General features: G+C 37.7%; 1 protein-coding gene across 1 annotated transcript in view; it reads left to right on the forward strand.

The window, feature by feature from the left end:
* The window catches only part of LOC124595854 (Golgi to ER traffic protein 4 homolog), a 67,763-nt gene that overhangs the window by 15,262 nt on the left and 33,590 nt on the right, over positions 1–18,911 (forward strand). The window contains exon 4 of the mRNA XM_047134760.1: positions 7,864–8,006. Within this exon, the coding sequence (XP_046990716.1) occupies positions 7,864–8,006 (143 nt within the window). The remainder of the gene's footprint in view (positions 1–7,863; positions 8,007–18,911) is intronic.

An 18,911-nucleotide genomic window follows, 5' to 3' on the forward strand; every position in this document is an offset into this window, starting at 1 on the left:
CCTACTCACTGAATGTTCCACAGTGTCATGTAAAACTTCCTTTTCGAAAGGTGCATAGCTTGAAGATGTGTGCGATGTCACGTGCTAAACTATTGTACATGAAGCACATGTTACACCATCAGGTTTGGAGTGCTGTCTCCTAGCTGGTCGTGGTACAAAAATATGTAGGTAGAACTGAAATGTGAATTTGCATCTTCGTGCATTGTGAAACAGTTAACACTATCTCAATTCTGCTGCTTCAGCCCAGATGCCCATGGTCCCCAAGGAAATCGTATCTGCATCCACATAAACCTCCACATGAAACTGCTACCTGGTCCGAATGTTGCCTATACTTCAGTGGTTTCTCCTCCCATACCATTATTAACCCTTTTTTAGCAACATTTCTTTCTTTTAGTGAAGATAATAGCTACATTGTGAGTGCCTCACAAGTGTCAGACCCCTCTATGTTTGGTCTCTTCCTCGAAACAACCCATCCCAACAAGTGTCGGACGTTTATGTTGGTATAGATGATTGCTTTGAAACTTATTGTTAATGTGTGTTCCCTCTCCCCTCATAGGAAGTGACTTTGGCTAACATTTTAATACTCATCCAGTTCCTTGGTGTAAAATGCAGGATTTTACTCTGCCATATTCAAAATGGCACTTACACTAAAGGTCCCAAGATCGAAACTCACTCATGGCGAATTTTTTTTAACAGTTTACGTGTGAAATTGTTATATGGGAAAACATTTTTGTGACATCCAAGAGGGCGTTTTGGAGTTTGTAGCTCTGTTCTTTTGGCAGTCTGCTTTTGCTTCATTGGTTGAAAGTAGCAAACCTGTAGCGTACATTTGTATAGATAACACCACACCTACGTGTACAAATGTACACTATAGGTTTGCTACTTTCAACTAATGAAGCAAAAGCAGACTTCCAAAAGAACAGTACTATAAACTCAGAATTGTCCTTTTAGATGTCAAAAAAATGTTCTCCCATATAACAGTGAAAGAAAAAGAAAAAAAAAAATCTGCCATCAATGAGTTTCGAGCTCAGGACCTTTGGTATGACAATCTGCTTCTCTACAAACTCACCTACCAGAGGTCTCAATGTCAGCGGCTTACAGATACGATTTCCTAAAGTCTGTAGTTCTAGTGTTACTTTTAATTATGATTTACACATGTTCCACTGGACGAAAGCACACAGCATGCTCAAAATCGGTGTTTTGGTTGATACTTTGACACACAACATTTGGTACCTGTCTGAGTCCCTGACATCAGGAGGTTTGTGTGTAAGTAGCTCAGTGTAGCCTTTGGCCAATCTCTTCCAATCATTATTTTGTTTCACATATACTAGGATCTGCTGGAAAGTGCCCTATTAAGATGGCTTTCACTAATGTGAATATTGTGAAAAGGAAAGTTGCTACTCGCCATACAGCGGAGATGCTGAGTCACAGACAGGCACAACGAAAAGACTGTCACAAATATAGCTTTTGGCCAGTAAGGCCTTCGTCAAAATTAGATGACACACACACACACACACACACACACACACACACACACACACAACACACACACACACACACACACACACACACACACACACACTCGCACAAATGGAACTCGCACACGGGCAACTGTGGACTCAGTTGCCTGAGACTGCAGTTGTGTGTGTGTGTGTGTGTGTGTGTGTGTGTGTGTGTGTGTGTGTGTTTGTTTGTCATCTAATTTTGATGAAGGCCTTACTGGCCGAAGGCTATATTTGTGACAGTCTTTTTGTTGTGCCTATGTGTGACTCAGCATCTCTGCTGTATGGGGAGTAGCAATTTTCCTTTTCATAATATTGTTACATTCCATCTTGGATTTTCCATTGTTTGACTTTCACTAATACGTTTGTCTAAAAACTTTCTTCAGTTCAAGTGCCACTCAAAATATTTCCTAAACCTTCATCTTTTAGTATGAGGGCCACAATCTAGTAATTTCAGAGATAGTTTCTGTTCTTAGCTTTTTGAGCAATAGTTGCATTTAAAGTGCTGTGAGAAATCTGCCCAGCTTTTGAAGTCCTGCACGTGAATAACTGCCCATTCTGTAGCTTCTGCCCAAGATTCTCAGATATAATCGGGTGAAGCTCTCCTTCTGGCATAAAATGGGAAATAACCTGCCATATGTCTACTATTGCCTGAGCTAAGCTTCTCCACCATTTACTCAGTGAACATGGTTTATTCTCACTGGTATGGTGGAAACACCATGAACCATTTTTATCAGTGGCTCCTCCATACCATTTAAAAAATCTAGTATGGTTTTGTACAGATTATGTTTTCTGTCTGTAATAGGACGACTCTTTTGTATAGAAGACTTAAAACCTGTTAGCTTGTGTCTTGAAAATGATCTGCTGCATGTTCTGTATGTTCAAAGAGAGCGGTCTTTTCCAACCCATGATCTTCTCCACAGTACGAGTACTCTTTCTTGCACTGGTCTGTAAGATAATGTGTTGCAGTTTCCTTTCACCTTGGATTTAAAATTTTCTAATGCTTTATTTCTCTCTTTGATATGATTAAACATGGTTTCAAATTTCATATTCTTTTTTCCGATTTCCCTCCAACATCTAATGATACTTCCTTGATGGACTCTAATAACAGTTTAGGAACTAAATCAGTTTGATCCTTACTTGTTGTAAAATTATTTTGGTCAGTTTCATCTTATGTACTTTTAAATTTCCTATCTCTTTGCTTAACATTGATATATCCTGGTTCATTTGATTTGTGAATATGCACTTGCAATTGTGATTGGATATTCACAACTTGTGCACTTAGACTATTTAACTGTAGATTTGAAATGTCAACTTGTGTACTTAGCCTATTAACATGTATGATGAGATTATTCAACAGCAAATTTGAACTGTCCTTTTTTTGCATTACTATTCGGACCTGCAAAAGCATGTCATCCTCATCAAAAATTTTCCACAGATGTGGTAATTAATTATAGTTTAGACACATCACAATACAAATACATAATCACTAAACTATCTTCTCGAGCTTGCACAACACTTCACCTTATAGTTTTACACAACACTACACAACTCTTCCAGTGCCGGCATTAATGGTTGACTGTTGGCTGGAATGTGGTGTAGATTGCCATCTCCAAACAGCAAATATGTCTGGCAGTCACCATCAAGATGTGATGTCTCATTGTCATCTGCAGCCTGCATTGTCAGCTTGATGACCTCTTCTCAAAGTCATTGGCAGTTGCAGGTTACGCTTTTGCCCACATGTACAACCAGCTCATTTGAGCCCTCTTCAGTTGATTCTCCAGTCTTAGTCTGTCCAGTGCCCTATGTGTGTGTCACCAGGTGTGGTGTAATGATTCTGGTCCAAAGTATTGGATTTAGAATAATTTGCATTTTCAATAAATCACTTTGACCATGTGCAAATTTCAGTTACTAGTGCATTAGCCACAACCAAATTTATGAAATGAATTACTAAATTTTTCCTTCTTAAACATGCAGCTCCATTTTAACAGGGTAGGACTGGATTGGACAAAATTAAATTCGCTTGTTATTATAAAAACTACTAATTTTTATGGTAATCAGTCAGAGGTGCTATGTATTGTTCATATATGCAGCAGACTCGCCTATCTCGCACTGTGTAAACTTTCTCAATAAATGAACCAGACTAAAATTCTTCAACAAGTTCTCCGGAATTATATGTACGCACTGCATGTTAACTGTTGCCAAATCATCTTTTGAAAGTAAACAATCTTTCCAGTCCACAACTAAGAACACTGTGAAATTGAATTTCAACTCGGAACATGTTTATTTCTTTCACAGTTCATAAGACAGTATGGATGACTTGACTAGCTGTCATCAGCAGACTGACTCACTCACTAAATGATTATATTTCCATTAAAGATGTACAGACATTCACTTTTTTCATTTAATTGCAGTTGTGCCAGTTACTGTTCAGTGAAAACTAGACGTTAGCAACAATCACAAGCAGAACCTTCTTGACATCACATGAGAAGGGACTTTGTTCCAATGGGCGGATACAGCATATTTTGCCACCACAACGAAGAGTTTACCGATGGCTTACTATGTCAGTCTTCGTCTCAACGTGCAACAAAGAAACAAACATTCATGTAATAAACAATTCCAATAATACAAAAAATATATAAAATCTTAAACCAACTTACTTAACATGCCTTCATTGTAATTACTTCAGCTTCTCATCTGTGTGTGCTAGTGTTGTCCTGTATTCTGTTACACCAGAAGTAGAAGCAGTTGCGATGACCATTATGTCCAGATCGCTTAGTGGTTAGAGCATCTGCGAATAAGCATGAGCCCCGGGTTTGAATCCCGGTGTGGCACCAATTTTCGACTTACCGTATTTACTCGAATCTAAGCCGCACTTTTTTCCGGTTTTTGTAATCCAAAAAACCGCCTGCGGCTTAGAATCGAGTGCAAAGTAAGCGGAAGTTCTGAAAAATGTTGGTAGGTGTCGCCACAACTAACTTCTGCCGTCAAATATATGTCGCGCTACACAGGGATGCTTTGCAGGCACAAAGATAAATACTGGCGCCAAAACCTCTGCGCCGGTAAATAAATTAAAAGGTAGAAGAATGTAAACATTATGCCATGTATTCTTTCATGTTTGCTGCTATTTCATTTAAATCCTGTCTGCCTAATAAACTACGAAACTAGAACAGCAAACGCGGAAGAATATGCATATAATGTTATGTTTATATTTGTATTATTCTTATGCTGAATAGTGATACAGTCAGAAACTAAGCACGGCAACTGACTAGATTTTTAAATCTAAGATGACGCTAATTTCTGTGCAGAATGTAATGTACTAAAGAGTCGTATGCAAAGATTTTCAAATGGAGAAAAATTTTTGCCAATCTCTCGTTCAGAACATCTTCTATCATACGCAGTCTATTATTTGATTCTTGTTGATCATTATCAAAGAAAGCAGCAGTTTAAGTAACAACAAATAGCAGACTCGCGCCATTGTTTCGCTTATTAGACAATTCCTCTCTTTTTTTTCTTTTTTTTTTAAATTGTAAGCCGCGGTAGCGTGCACAAAAGCAAGCCATGCCGTGAGCGGCGACAGGTCTTAAACATGCATTATCAGAATGTAACCAACAATGCATGATACAGTACAATAATGCATTTTCAGCTTAGAGTGACATAAATACCTATAACAAAGAGAACGGCACTTAACAGATCAAAGCAATATAAGCAATCAATTCAAACCAGACGAAGCACGTGAAAAAGTAAGGGTACCTGTATAAATACGGATGGAGCGTATGATGCATAGCAATGGCTACCTGGTAAAGCTTAACTGTTAAGCTTACGACTCGAACCAAACTACTGTAATTGTATCTTCATCCATTCGACCTCAATTGTGTTTCACGTTACAATGGACCAACTGTTTTTCGATTTGGAGGGGCGGTCTAAAACTTTTCTCTCGTCTTGAATTTCGAGTCTCAAATTTCAGGAGCGGCTTAGATTCGGGAAAATTTTTTTTCCTTGATTTCGAGTCTCATTTTTCGGGTGCGGCTTAGATTCGAGTGCGGCGTAGATTCGAGTAAATACGGTACTCATTGATTTCAGTCAGTGCCCATTCACAGCCAATGTCTGCTGTTCCTTTGTGTCTTGAAACATCACAGTGTAATCATCAAAACAAAACTGATTCAGGTATACCCTGTTAACACACAATATTATCCCCCTTCTTATTTCACCAGTTCAGGGATCTGAGAATTTCATCTAAGAGTGCTATGAATAGTTTTGTCGTTATATAGTTTCTTTGACTGATTGTTCTCTCAGTTCTGATTTCCTCACTACAGCTTTCAAGTCTAATGGAAGCATTGATGCATATATTCTTTATTAAACTTACGTAGCTTAAACCAGCTTTTTTTTCCTCTCTTGGAGGGTACTACTGTAGTATAGATCATGTTGAAGCCAAGCCAAAAGTTTCCTCAAAGTCCCTGCATCCTAGAAGTGGTAGTATTCCATGCTCATCATTGTTTTCTGTGATTTCATTCATGACTTGCAAGTGACACATTGATCTGTATCCACTTCCAAAGGCAGCTTATTCATTTCCTTGATTAAAAGAAAACTTTTTTGTGTGTGGTTAGTTCAGTGAATGTCTTCTACATTACAGATTATTTTCTCAAGTCTTCTTTTTGCATAATATAATAATTACAGCATTGTTAGAGTTTGAAGAATTGCTTTCAACTTCGGACATTTGTTAAGAACTGAGCAAATTTCTTTTGTATAACTTTGCCCCAAGCTTTTCAATTTCCATTGAAGCGCTGTCAGCTCATAGTGTCTTTCCTTTCTTCAGGATTTTTTACACATCATAAAGCATTACTTACAGAGTTACATTTTCTTCATTATTACTAATCTGCATTTCTGATTAATCTCTCAAACAAAATTGATATTTAAAGAGGTATGTTGGTACAATTCTCTCTCTTGGTAATCATACTGTCTGCCATCTGAATTGTTCAAATGTGGTATCTAAAAACATACATTTCTGTGTAGTCTTACTCAAACTTCATCATACTTTTGTCATTTTCTGTTGTTACTCTTATCATATTTTCATTTTCTCACAGAAGAGATTTTCAAATAGTTTGAATTTGGTGAGATATGTGAACAGTGTTCCTTTCTGATAGAGCTATGCTCAGAGCAGTCTCAGCTCAGACTGGAGTTCTTCTTAATCTCAGAGCTATGGGTCAACATTACTCGTTTGCGTGATGATAATGTCCCAGCAGAGTTTCTTCATGTCTAGCGATATCATCATTTAGCAGTTATCTTTTTGTATGTCTCCTCCAATACATTTAGCCAAGAAAAAGATAGCTGGTTTTGACTCGTCATGCTGCCTTTCTGTGTAGCTACGAGACCTAAAACAAATCTCCTAAAGTGTGACTGTATTCGCAAAATTTTATGTGGTACGTCGTAACTTGCATATCAACAGTTGTCAACAGCCTACAGATTAAAATCTATTTGTAAGCGCCTCTACCAGAGAGAGTTGGCCAGATGCTCAGGGGTGGCAGTACAGCGTTTCGTGAAAATGCATGCGAGAAAAAAAATTTGCAAAAGCTCTCAATTTTGTGAAGTTATTGTATACTGACTTTCACCAATTGGGGTCCAAGAGGTTTTTGTTAAATAGTTCTGTCTTGATGTGAATATATTACTTTGATTGTGAATTAAGCAGGGCATTCCGTTGTGTTGAAACACTAAATTATTTAAAAGAGCAAACATCACTCTTGATTAACACTTAGATTTTGGAAAACTGTCTGTGGTAGGCCTCATAATATAAATCGAATCTATGTGATTCAGTAGCATGCACATTGAAAACTAACACTGACAATTATGCAAGCAGTGGACTATATCTGTAAGATAAAACATGAGCATTTACTTCCATCTTTTTCTTTATCCCCCTGTTTTTAAGTCTCTCCCATGCAAAAGCTAAATTTTAGTGAGAAACATATAATGATGGCCTCTTGATATGTTTTTTATCACTGCATTTTTTTATTAAAAAAAAGAGCACATAGGTGAAAATATTCCACTGAATCTGCTTCCTGTTCCAATGAAATTTGTACTCTGAGTGGGAATGTTAGTCAGTTTCATTGTGATGTTGCAGAATCAGTATTTTTTGGAAAGTGAAATTATAGAGCCGGAAAATACTAAACGGAAATTCTTTATCAACCATCAAAATGATACATTAACCTTCAGATTGTATTGCTTCCAACCATGAAGGGATTGTTACCTTCTAATTTTTCTGTGAATTAGAGACAAATATGTGCACTTTTATTTTTGTTTTTATTTTAAAGGTCACTTGTAATGTATGATTTCTTTCTGTGCTATTTATTTTGCTCGTTCCCTACAGGCTTTTTGAAATGATAGGACCAGAGATACCTGAAAGGGAAACGTTCCTCAGTAATGCTTTACAGTGGTCCACGAAAGGATTGAAGGAACACCGAAATGGACATCCAAATTTACATCAGTACATAGCACAAGTTTACTGGAAAGGTGGGTTATAAGTTTATTTTTTCTGTTCTACAGAATACAGTACTCTTTGTTTTTCTCTATAAGAACCTATATTAAGTGGAGAACATTGTTAATATTTTCTGCTTCTTGGAGCTACTGTAAAAATCATTCTGAGGAAAGACAATAAATGTGTACTAGGAAGCTTTTGCAGTGCAGGATCATTCAGTTTTCAGAATAATGTTCGGTACAACTAGTACAGCTCTTAATTCTTAAAAACAATCACCATATCTCTTTTTGTTTTGCTGAGTGTCTTCTTGCAGGTGCACACACATGAAGTGTCTCATCGCTGCAGGCCTTCTTGAGTCTTTATTATGCAAACAAGTAAATGGGCTGTAGATGAAGGGTGCCCAAAAGTTTTGAAGTTTACTGCAGTCAGATGGTGCAAAGTTTGACAAGTGTACTGGAATGTCAGTGTCATACAAGAATCGAGTAACATTTTCATTAGGTGACTGTCAACATCTCTTAATACTTGGAAAAAATCAGTAATCATCATGGGATGTTTGCCTCAAATTTTTCCCAGCTCTGAGTGTTTGGTCTAAATAACATGTTAATGGTTTTACATGTGAATTGACATTGTTACATTTACTACTTACCAAAGACCATTTTTTAAAGTTAAGCTTTTAAGGTCTTTTTCTATTTATATGATGTTGACAAAAATATGTGAACATCACAGACAAATGAAATAATGCAAAATTCAAATTACATTTTAAACAAACATTGTATTCAGCATTTCCACAATGCCATTTGACCTCCAGGCTTACTGTTTCATTCCCTTGTGCTTAAGTGAAAACTCAACATTTCATTCACCTGTAACAGAAAAAAATGTTAAAAGGGTATATACAAAAATAGGAATCTGACTGAATTGAAAGAATAATATTAAAATTTAGTAAAAGAGATATGACGTAAATACAGTGAAACCTCACATAGTGAGCATAATTTGTTCCAGAATCTTACTCATAGAGTGAAACACTTAAGCGAAACAATTTATCCCATATAAATTAATGTAAACATAATAATGCATTACATGCACAGAAAGTACTAAAAGTTTTATCTTAGTCATGCTATTCATTCAAAGAAAATTGTACATGCAGTGTTATGTTCTTTATTACTCATGATATGTAACTAATTCTTTTTTACTAGGAAGCTGTCTACAGTCATTTGTTTCTGCTGATGCTTCAACACTTGGTGAAAATGTGACACAGTATTATTGTCAAATAAATCTGTAGTGTACGTAGCCGAAGCTTTATTAGGGTGATGATTTTTGACGTATGGTGCAACCAGTTCCCATGCTTTTAGCATTTCTCTTATTGCGCCAGAAGATTGCTGCTTTGCTGTTACTGCCTCCTCCTCCTCCTCCTCCTCCTCCTCCTAAGAACTCCACAACTTTTTGCTGCGAAACACTGCAACTCCTTGAGCTCTTCAGTGGTCATTTCTTGGCTGTGATCTTCCACGAGTTCATAGATATCATTGTTATCCACTTCTAGTCCAATGCTCTTGGCCAAAGACACAATCTCATTAACTACAGGCTCCACAGGTACTGTCTCAAATGTCTGAGTCATATTCGGCAGCGCACTCCAGCCAAAGCTTCTTCCGAGCAGAAGTGAGTGTTCTCTTGGTGACCCCTTCCAAGCCTTTTCTATCATCTTGATGCAGGCAACAATGTTGAAGTGATATTTCCAAAACTCTGAGAGTGAGATTGGTAGCTTCAGTTAACTCAAAGCAATGCTTGAAGAGTGCTTTAGTGTAGAGTTTCTTGAAGTTCGAAATAATCTGTTGATCCACCAGCTGAAGTAATGGAGTGGTGTTGGAAGGCAGAAATTGGATCTTGATAAATTGAAATTCTTCAAGGAGATGGTGTTGTAGGCCTGGAGAAAGGGCAGGAGCATTGTTCATAACAAGCAAGACATGGAGTGGCAGATTTAGCTCAAGGAAATATTTTTCCACCAAAGGAGCAAACAGTTCATTGATCCAAACCCGAAAAAGATCTGGTTCTTGGTCCTCCACATCACATTCAGCCTACTCTTATGGACTGTACACTTCTTGAAGGCTCATGGAGTTTCTGAATGATAAACATGTAGTGGTTTAATTTTCAAATTGTTGCTTGCATTAGCACAGAATAGCAATGTTAGACAGTCTTTCATTGGCTTGTGATTGGGCAGTGCATTCTCCTTGGCTGTTACAGAGGTACACTTCAGCATCTTCTTCCAGAATAAATCTGTCTCATCACAGTTAAAAACCTGTTGTGGCAGATAACCCTCAGAATCTATGAGCATCTTGAGGTTTGGAGAAAGAAAAAGAAAAAAATTGATAAGAGAAACAGTGAACACATGAACAATGCAAAACCAAAAAACAAACAAATTAGTGCACTTTTGGATATTCTGTATGGTGGAGTGATGGAATACAAACAATGTAAAGAATGAATATGATCATTCACATTCTAATTGAGATCTCGAGCTATTGACAGGCATATAATCAGTATTTGGAACTTTTTTGGTTAATGTTCTCCTGGACACCCCTACCCCCCTATCTCCACACACACACACACACACACACACACACACAGTCATCTTTACCCAGCAGATAACATTGTGCTTTTAAATGAAAACAGGTAAATATGGTTTCTAAAAATTAAGCTTTTGATATATCTGAAAAGGAAAGTCCACAGTCCTTTTGTATCACCAGTTTTGACGACTGGGAGCGAGGCATGGACTTTGGTGGGAAACAGTTAAAACAAAAAACTGAGCATGGCTAGCTAGTGAAAAGCTGAATGATGCACATTGAGAATTACAGAGAGGTACAAGAAGAGAAACCAAATGGGTCAAAGGACAGACTGAAGTGGAAGAACTGATTATGGTACTAATGGAAAAGAAGTGGTTGTAGGCAGGACCTGTAGTCTCTGTTGTATCCATGAATGGAGGCACAACTAATTACAGAAGGCATGAGTAATCAGCAAGGTTTATTCCTCTACCATTAAAGACACGAAACAGAATTATATACAACTTATGTGATTGGCAGGCACTGCCACTGGGATGGCACTTCGCAAAGTCAGCGGGTGACACTGGTGATCAGAGTGCCGAGTTGAAGAAATACCAAAATAGTCCTGTTCCAAACACAGCCGAAGTCCTGTTGAGGGTGATCTGAGTGTTTGGCATGGTGTGACGAGAGTGTCATCGGTGTGCAGCTATTTTGTGAGAACATTGCGGCTGGGTGTTACTACGGTGCTGTGGAGGCAGCTATGTGCAGCAGCTGTGCGTGTGCCTTCCAGATGGACGGTGCTGTGTGTGAACTGGATTTGCTAGCTATGGGCTGTGAGACAGCTGACCTGCAGCCATTTGGCATCAAGCACCATGTTGTAGGGATTGATGACACCGCATTTTTCCTTCTCAAAACGAGGGCAGAAGCTCTGTCCGGAAGTGACGGACATGCGTTCCAACATTTGCTGCAAAGGCCTTTGGAAAAACAGGTGACAGAATGCACCTCCTTTCCATCCTGGTGGGAGCAATCCCCTGCTGAAATAGGCAAATCCAGGTCCAGAGGTGTCTCAGTAGCCAACGGCGAAGAGGAGGATGGCCGGGAAGGCAGAAGGCACGATGCCTATGGTGACGACTACAGCAATGGCAGTGCCGTGGACTGCTATGATACAGGCTGCAACACCAGGGCCTGCAACGGCTGGGGCTGCAGCGATGGAGGGTGCGACATCCGTGGCTGAGATGACACAAGCTGCTATGGCTGTGGTGTGGTGGTGGTGTCCTTGATGCAGGAACCCTGCTGGGAGTGCCAGGCAATTGGTACCAAACCTGCTGTGGATAACTGCTGGAGGAGAAACAGTCAGTTTGAACATTCTCAGAAACAGAAAGGTTTGCAGCAGGATTGGGGATAGCATGAGACCACGACTGATTCTGGTGTCTGTGATAACTGTGTCCTGATCCTCCCAAATAACATAGGTTGCTCTGCCCACATGTCTGATTATAATCCTAGGTTCCCATCAGTGACCACTTTGAAAACATATACTTGGGTACTGACCTGGAATTTTGAGGGATACAGAAAAGTGCCTTGGGACCAAGGTGGATGGAGGAGGATGGAGGATGCAGAAATTCAGCTGGTGACTTATTTCCATAAGACATCATATGGTATTGATACGAAAAGGAGCAGAGCATTTTCTTTGTTGTGGAAATGCCATAATTTTGACATCTGTACCTTGAAGGTATGATTTTCTGCTTCTTTAGATTGTGGTGAGAATGGTGCTGATCTGATGTAGGTGATGCCATTGGCCTTACAGAAAGACAGAAATTCGCTGAAGTCAGTTGTGGGCCATTATTAGATACAATAGTAACTGGTAATTCTTCTTGGCAGAATATAGTTACTAGAGCTCAAACATGCTGGCCGATGTCAAGGAATGAATTGTGACCAAAAAGGACATTTTGAAAAAGCATCCACGAAACTCCAAAATGACCCTGCAAAATTGGTGTGAATTTGTTGCCAGCGGCCAACTGGTACGAGCCAGTCAAAAAACTGTTGATGAGGAACAGGCATGTTGTCAGCAATGAATGATCATGTGTTCAATGTCCTTGTCTGTCCCCAGCTATGTACAGTGCAACCTGGCCAATTGATTCGTATAGGTAACGCCCCATTGTTTTGTATGATGGAAGTCCAACACATGTTGCTGCGGAGATGCCAGGATCAGGAACAAAGTCTGTTATTTGGTGTGTGTAAAAGAGCACAACTCCATTTTGGACTGAAGAGACACTCCACAGAGAAAACCAACACCAAAGAGATTCATTGGGAAGTAGCTTCCTATCTACAGGCCATGCTGACGGAATAAACTGGTGAAGGAGCGGAGGGTACTGTCCTCTTCTTGGCTGTAGTGTTTCTATGGTAGTCAGTTGGAAAGGTAAGCATCATGGCTTTATTGATCTGGTCAGTGTGAAAGCAGGGGCCCTCAGAGGAATCAAACACAGCATCTGATCTGACAGGAAGGGGTCAATCCATACCAAGTGGTCCAAGAAAAAAGTAATTGGTTACTTGGCCATCTCAGAAAAATTTTATATTTGCTGGGTGAATTCCCCAGTGTTTAATACACACATAAATAGTGTTTTAAAATAATTTATTGTTTATTATTTTGAAATGGTGGCCACATTTGTTCCAGGCCGCTTGCATTTTTTGTATTTGCAAGCATCTACATTTTTTACAATTATTCAGTAATGGATTGTCCTAAGCCTTTCAGATAAAATGCATTTAGTTCAACACACTCTGGGCTACAAATTAACATCATTATCACTTAGCTGAATGTATTCTTTAATATGTTTTTAATAATTCAAAGTTATAAGCCACAAATTAAAAAAACTCAATTTTTGAACAGTAGTTTTCCAAAGAAAGATTAGTTTCTCAGCTTTAATATTTTTTCCGCTATTATGGTGTATAGTATAGTTAGTTTTTATAAAGTATCAATAGTGAGCAGCATACACTTAAAAAAGTACACTATTTTTAAAAATGGATTTTTAAAATTTTTCCCTTTTGTGGTCTGCAATATCTTTGTTGGGGGACCAAATAAAAATCTGAAAATTTCACAGTTAATAGACCTTTATGCTATCAAACTTCAGTATAAATTTCAACTTTGAGATTCAATTGGAAGTTATGGAAAAAATATTACAAACATGAGTCAGAAATACGTTTTTTAACATCTGCGATATCTAGGCTTATGGAATAAAATGTATCAGTTATAATTTAATCATATCTATGATTACTTACTTTTTTATCGAAAATAAGCCTACTGATTACATTATATTGCTCTCTTGTTATTTGTTTTTAGTACATCGCTCATTGAACATTTGAGACATTTGTTCTCTCAGTTTGGGTGTTAGATTACAAGTTCGCCCAGTCACAGTTGTAAATTCCATGGAAGACAGCTTCCTTAGTACATTTTTAAGTGGCATCCAAACTTGATCCTTCTCAATTTTTTTTATAAGATGTCCTTGGTCTTGGAGTGTGATAAAATACATGTACATTTTGGTTTTGACAGTCAATATTATCAACTTCACCAATCTACCACTGTTCATTGTAAACACAAGCCACTATGTCTTTATTTTGAAGAACCAGTTGTTCAAGTTTTCCACACTGATGAAGTTCACTATCAGGCGTAGTTGATGTGATCTTACACTTCAATAAGTTGTGTAAATGGGGTACAAAACAGTGAAAAGATCGAGTGCCTTTAATCTGCTGACAAGTGTTGTACCTTTCCTTCAAGACACTGTCATAGCCTTCTTGTGTTTCCTCACATTTTACAAAAAGATAGGCAATTCCTTTGATATGTTTTTTTACAGAATTCAAACATTTATTGAGGTGTTGTGATATGTTTGTCATAGGTCCACTGCAGACTTGCTTTGGTAAGAGCTCGCTTTGTTGTACCCCCGACACCATCACAAGCATTCTTCACATGGCATGAAGTGAAAAAGTGCCATTCTTCATCAAACCCAAAATCTTCTGTATGAAAGGAGATGTTAATAAATTTTTTGTTGTTTTTATATTGACTTGCTGCCCTATCCGAAAAGTAAATCAGTCTTTTTATGGGAGGGTGGTGCTGTTTAATGTAGTTTGTTAATGTTAGTTGAAAAATGTGCACTGCTATAGTGTTGTGTTCAAGGTAGTCACTTACGACACAAAAGCTGTGGCTCATTAGTTTATCTTCATCTTTATAATAGAATGCAAATGAATTAACTGTGGCCTGTTTGTTTACCCCGTTGTGCCCTTGTATTTCATCTTGAACAACAAAGGAATAGTTTTACGAAAAGTCGGCAAGAACTAAGCATTCATCAGCTACCAAGGTTTGCGTTTTGTATTTCAAAAATTTACTTTGAGCTTTTGCAATAAAATGATGCATTTTCAGATTTTCAACGTTAACCACCAACACTTCAGAAAACTCTTCTCATGATTTTTATGACTGTCATCATTTCAGTTCTGTCTTGTCACCCATTGTTTTTATTTTGTATTGTCGGGCATCAAATCGTCTTCTTCGGATTCTTCAAACATGTCAAGTAAGGCTTGTTTGCCTGGACAATCCTCACATTTTCCCTTGATCATACAATTATAACTGTCAATGTTGCATACTGTAACTTCCAGAAGCTCTTTATAGTCAACTCTAAGATTGGCCCCACTTATCATCAACTTTACTTTCTGATGATACAAAGAAACACAAACATTATGGGTGCCAGATGCCCCTGCAACAATACACCATTGTGGTCTCAACCCACAATACTTTGATCTTCCAATTTTAATGTCAGAATTTTCTTTTTTAAATTCAGTGAATAGTTAATTTAAATTACACAATATTAACCTTTTTTGCCTTTGAGTCTTAGAACCATTTTCTTTCACAGAAACACAGTATTTTTTGCCAGTCATCAAATGGCTGTTATTTGTCATCATCATAATACTTAATAACTTTAATGATTGTGTTTTCATCTACCAAATTAGATTCACTTTTCTTTTGTAATGCTGGTAAAATTCCATGTTGTTTTACTAATTGCCTAGTTAACTTAACAAGACGTTCTGACACATTAAATTCATCACTAACTTTTGCTCGACTCCAAGAATTTGGCAGTAAACTGGTAATCTTAATTTTATCCTCTTTGTTTGAAGTATTGCATTTAGTTTTTAGTTTTTCTATCAAATCATCATATTCAGTTGGTGAAGTTTTAGAACTTCCATCTGTTTTAGTACAAATTGTATTTTGAAATGAAACTTCCAAATTCTTTTTTACTGTAGCTGCCACTTTCTCAGTTTTTGTATTCAAGGCACTTGATCTTTTATCTTGACTTAGTTTTCTAATTTTACTAGCAGGCAATATACCCAGGATTTCAAAAGCTGTATGTACTTTTTTAATGGTTGCTGATAAGTCACAAAATTCTGTATCTGAGGTTTTACTATCCTTTCTCTTGTGAATTACAAATCTTAGAATAACATGTTGGACACAATGATTTTCATAGTATGAGATTGACAAAAGGACTTTTATTTTTTGAATAATGATCAAATGTTATTTCTCGCTCACTTTTGTTACAGGTTTCTTATGTTTCTCAAAAGGGTCCATGCAAGTCTGACCAAATAGGTGATGAATTTTTTTTTTTTACGTATTTCATTTCGTGGTACTTGCATGTTGATTTGACCTCTTGGCCGACTCGTAAGTTAAATAACACTTTTTCTTCTTCACTGTAATCATTGATTAAAGAAATGTCTTTACAATACACTCCATACACACTTTCGTGACATGCTTCACTAATAATAACACCAGCAGAACACTGAGACACCATTTTTCTACTGCATACCTCAAGAACTTCTAGCTAAATAAGTGTGAGTAGACAATTGTTGGTTTAAGGGGGAAGGCAACAATCAGACTTGTTTAGGCTTGCAGATGCAACTGTTAGCCTGCTGAAACAAGTACCACATCAGTGTTGTGACAAATAACCGTTAGTTAATGTAATGTGGTGTGTTACATTATGCAATTGATATACTTTATTTGATTAGCCTACCAGATATCGCAGATGTTAAAAAACGTATTTTTGATTTGTGTTTGTAATATTTTTTCCATAACTTCCAATTTAATCTCAAAGTTGAAATTTATACTGAAGTTTGATATCACAAAGGTCTATTAACTGTGAAATTTTCAGATTTTTATTTGGTCCCCCAACAAAGGTATTGCAGGCCACAAAATGGAAAAATTAAAAAAAATCCATTTTTTTAAAATAGTGTATTTTTTTAAATGTAAGCTGCTCACCATTGATACTCTATAAAAAGTGACTATACTATACAGTGTAATAGCAGGAAAAATATTAAGCCTGAGAAGTTAATCTTTCTTTGGAAAACTCCTGATCAAAAATTGAGTTTTTTTATTTGTAGCTGATAACTTTGAACTATTAAAAATATATTACAGAATACATTCAGCTAGGTGATGAAGATGTTAATTTGTAGCCCAGAGTGTTTTGAACTAAATGCATTTCATCCAAAGGCTTAGGACAATCCACTACTGAATAATTGTAAAAAATGTAGATGCTTGCAAATACTAAAAAACGCATGTGGCCTGGAACAAATATGGCCACCATTTCAAACTAATAAAAAATAAATTATTTAAAAAACTATTTATGTGTCTATTAAACATTGCGGAATTCACCCAGCAAATATAAAATTTTTCTGAGATGGTCAAGCAACCAGTGCTGGACCACTTAGTATGAATTGACCCAAAGGATAAAGTATCTGGATTGGTATGGCATGCCACAGGGTGATAGAGGATTTCATAATTGTAGTTCACCAGGGTAAGTGCCCAACGTTGGAGTTTTTGTGCCGTCCTGGGGGGGGGGGGGGGGGGCACTGATTTGGCTGGGTAGAGTAAACTGGTGAGGGGCTTGTGATCCACCTTTTGCTTTATCCAAAGAGGCATCAAAAAGGAGACTATTTGCCACAGAGCTTTGTGATGCTGTCGTGAGGGACATGGGTCTTGATTGTTGCCACATTACCCAAGATTTGTAGGTCGAAAATGTCACAGGTGTGTTGAGGCCAAAAATGTTAGGACTACTGTAAGAGTGAAGTGCCATGACTGGGATTGCCTTAATTGTAAATCTGTACTGCATCTGCGGAAGCCATGGGCCGAAGATGGCGATGCAATCCCCAGTGTATATGGTGAACCTATGTTGGAACTTCAGGTTATGGGGAGCAGACCTTTTTTGAATGTGCACTTGTTGATAAACACAACTGAAGCTCCAGTACACAGCCCGTTCTGAATAAGCAGCTGAATGAAAAGTTTCTTTGAGTCACTCACATGCACAGAGGGTCATTGAGGGTGACTGACAGCCCGGGATGATTCCCGCATAGTGGAAATGCTGTGGCAGGTTTGAACTGGGAATGACTCATCAGACTCTGAAAGGTTCAGGAGTACGACATCATTGACATCAACCTGGTGGATATCTGTTGCTTCAGAATTGTGGCTGGCCATGTTAACAGATGTGCCATGTAATTTCTTTGAGCAAAGGACTTGGATGTGCCCAGTCTTTTTGTAAAACAGACGTCAATCCATGTATATTGATAGTGTTCACATGGCACTAGTAGCTTCCATTTATGATTTTTTTCTTTTGTATGCCTTACTGTGTTTAAAATCGTTTCGTCAGCTTTATTACATGATTCTCTGATGGTGGGCTAGGTCCGAAATGCGTACTGTAATAAAGAAGTGTAACTAATAACTATTGACTGTTGTTAGTGACCTGCCAGCATACTGATGAAACATCTGAGGTACATATACTGTGTATATGTCTCACAGCTTGCTTATGCTCCTCTGTCAAAGGAGCACCACATCTCCTTTTTGGTTGCTCATCTCTATGTAGTTCATTTGTCATTATCTTCTTATGGATAAAGACAGTGGGTCCCTAATTAATAATGTTTTCTTTGATGAGGTACAAAGCAAGAAGAAAATTGTTCACCCAGTAACAAATGCTCTCTCTGATAATGATACACAGTTAGTCAGGATAAATGATATAGTGCCTTACAGTGTGGACATACCTCATTGGAAGTTAGTCAGAATCATTGATGACTACAGGGCAAATGTTTTTAAGTGTAGTTTACAGGAAACAGCCTGGGATGACATTTATAAAGAACCAAATGCAAAAATAAAATTTAAAATTCATATCAGTATTTGAAAATAGCTTTCTGCATAAGCTAATCAGAAGGGGCATTAAACAGCCATGTAAAAAAACCATGGATCAATAAGGGGATTAAAGTATCTTGTGAAAGGAAAAGGGAAATGTTTCTTTTGGCAAGAACAAGTAGAGATCCCGCAGTAGCTGTGCACTACAAAAACTGCTCTAAATTACTAAGAAAGGGGGGGGGGGTGCTGGAAACAATTATATGATC

Source organism: Schistocerca americana, chromosome 2 (genome assembly GCF_021461395.2).
Source record: "Schistocerca americana isolate TAMUIC-IGC-003095 chromosome 2, iqSchAmer2.1, whole genome shotgun sequence".
Taxonomy (NCBI): Eukaryota; Metazoa; Arthropoda; class Insecta; order Orthoptera; family Acrididae; genus Schistocerca; species Schistocerca americana.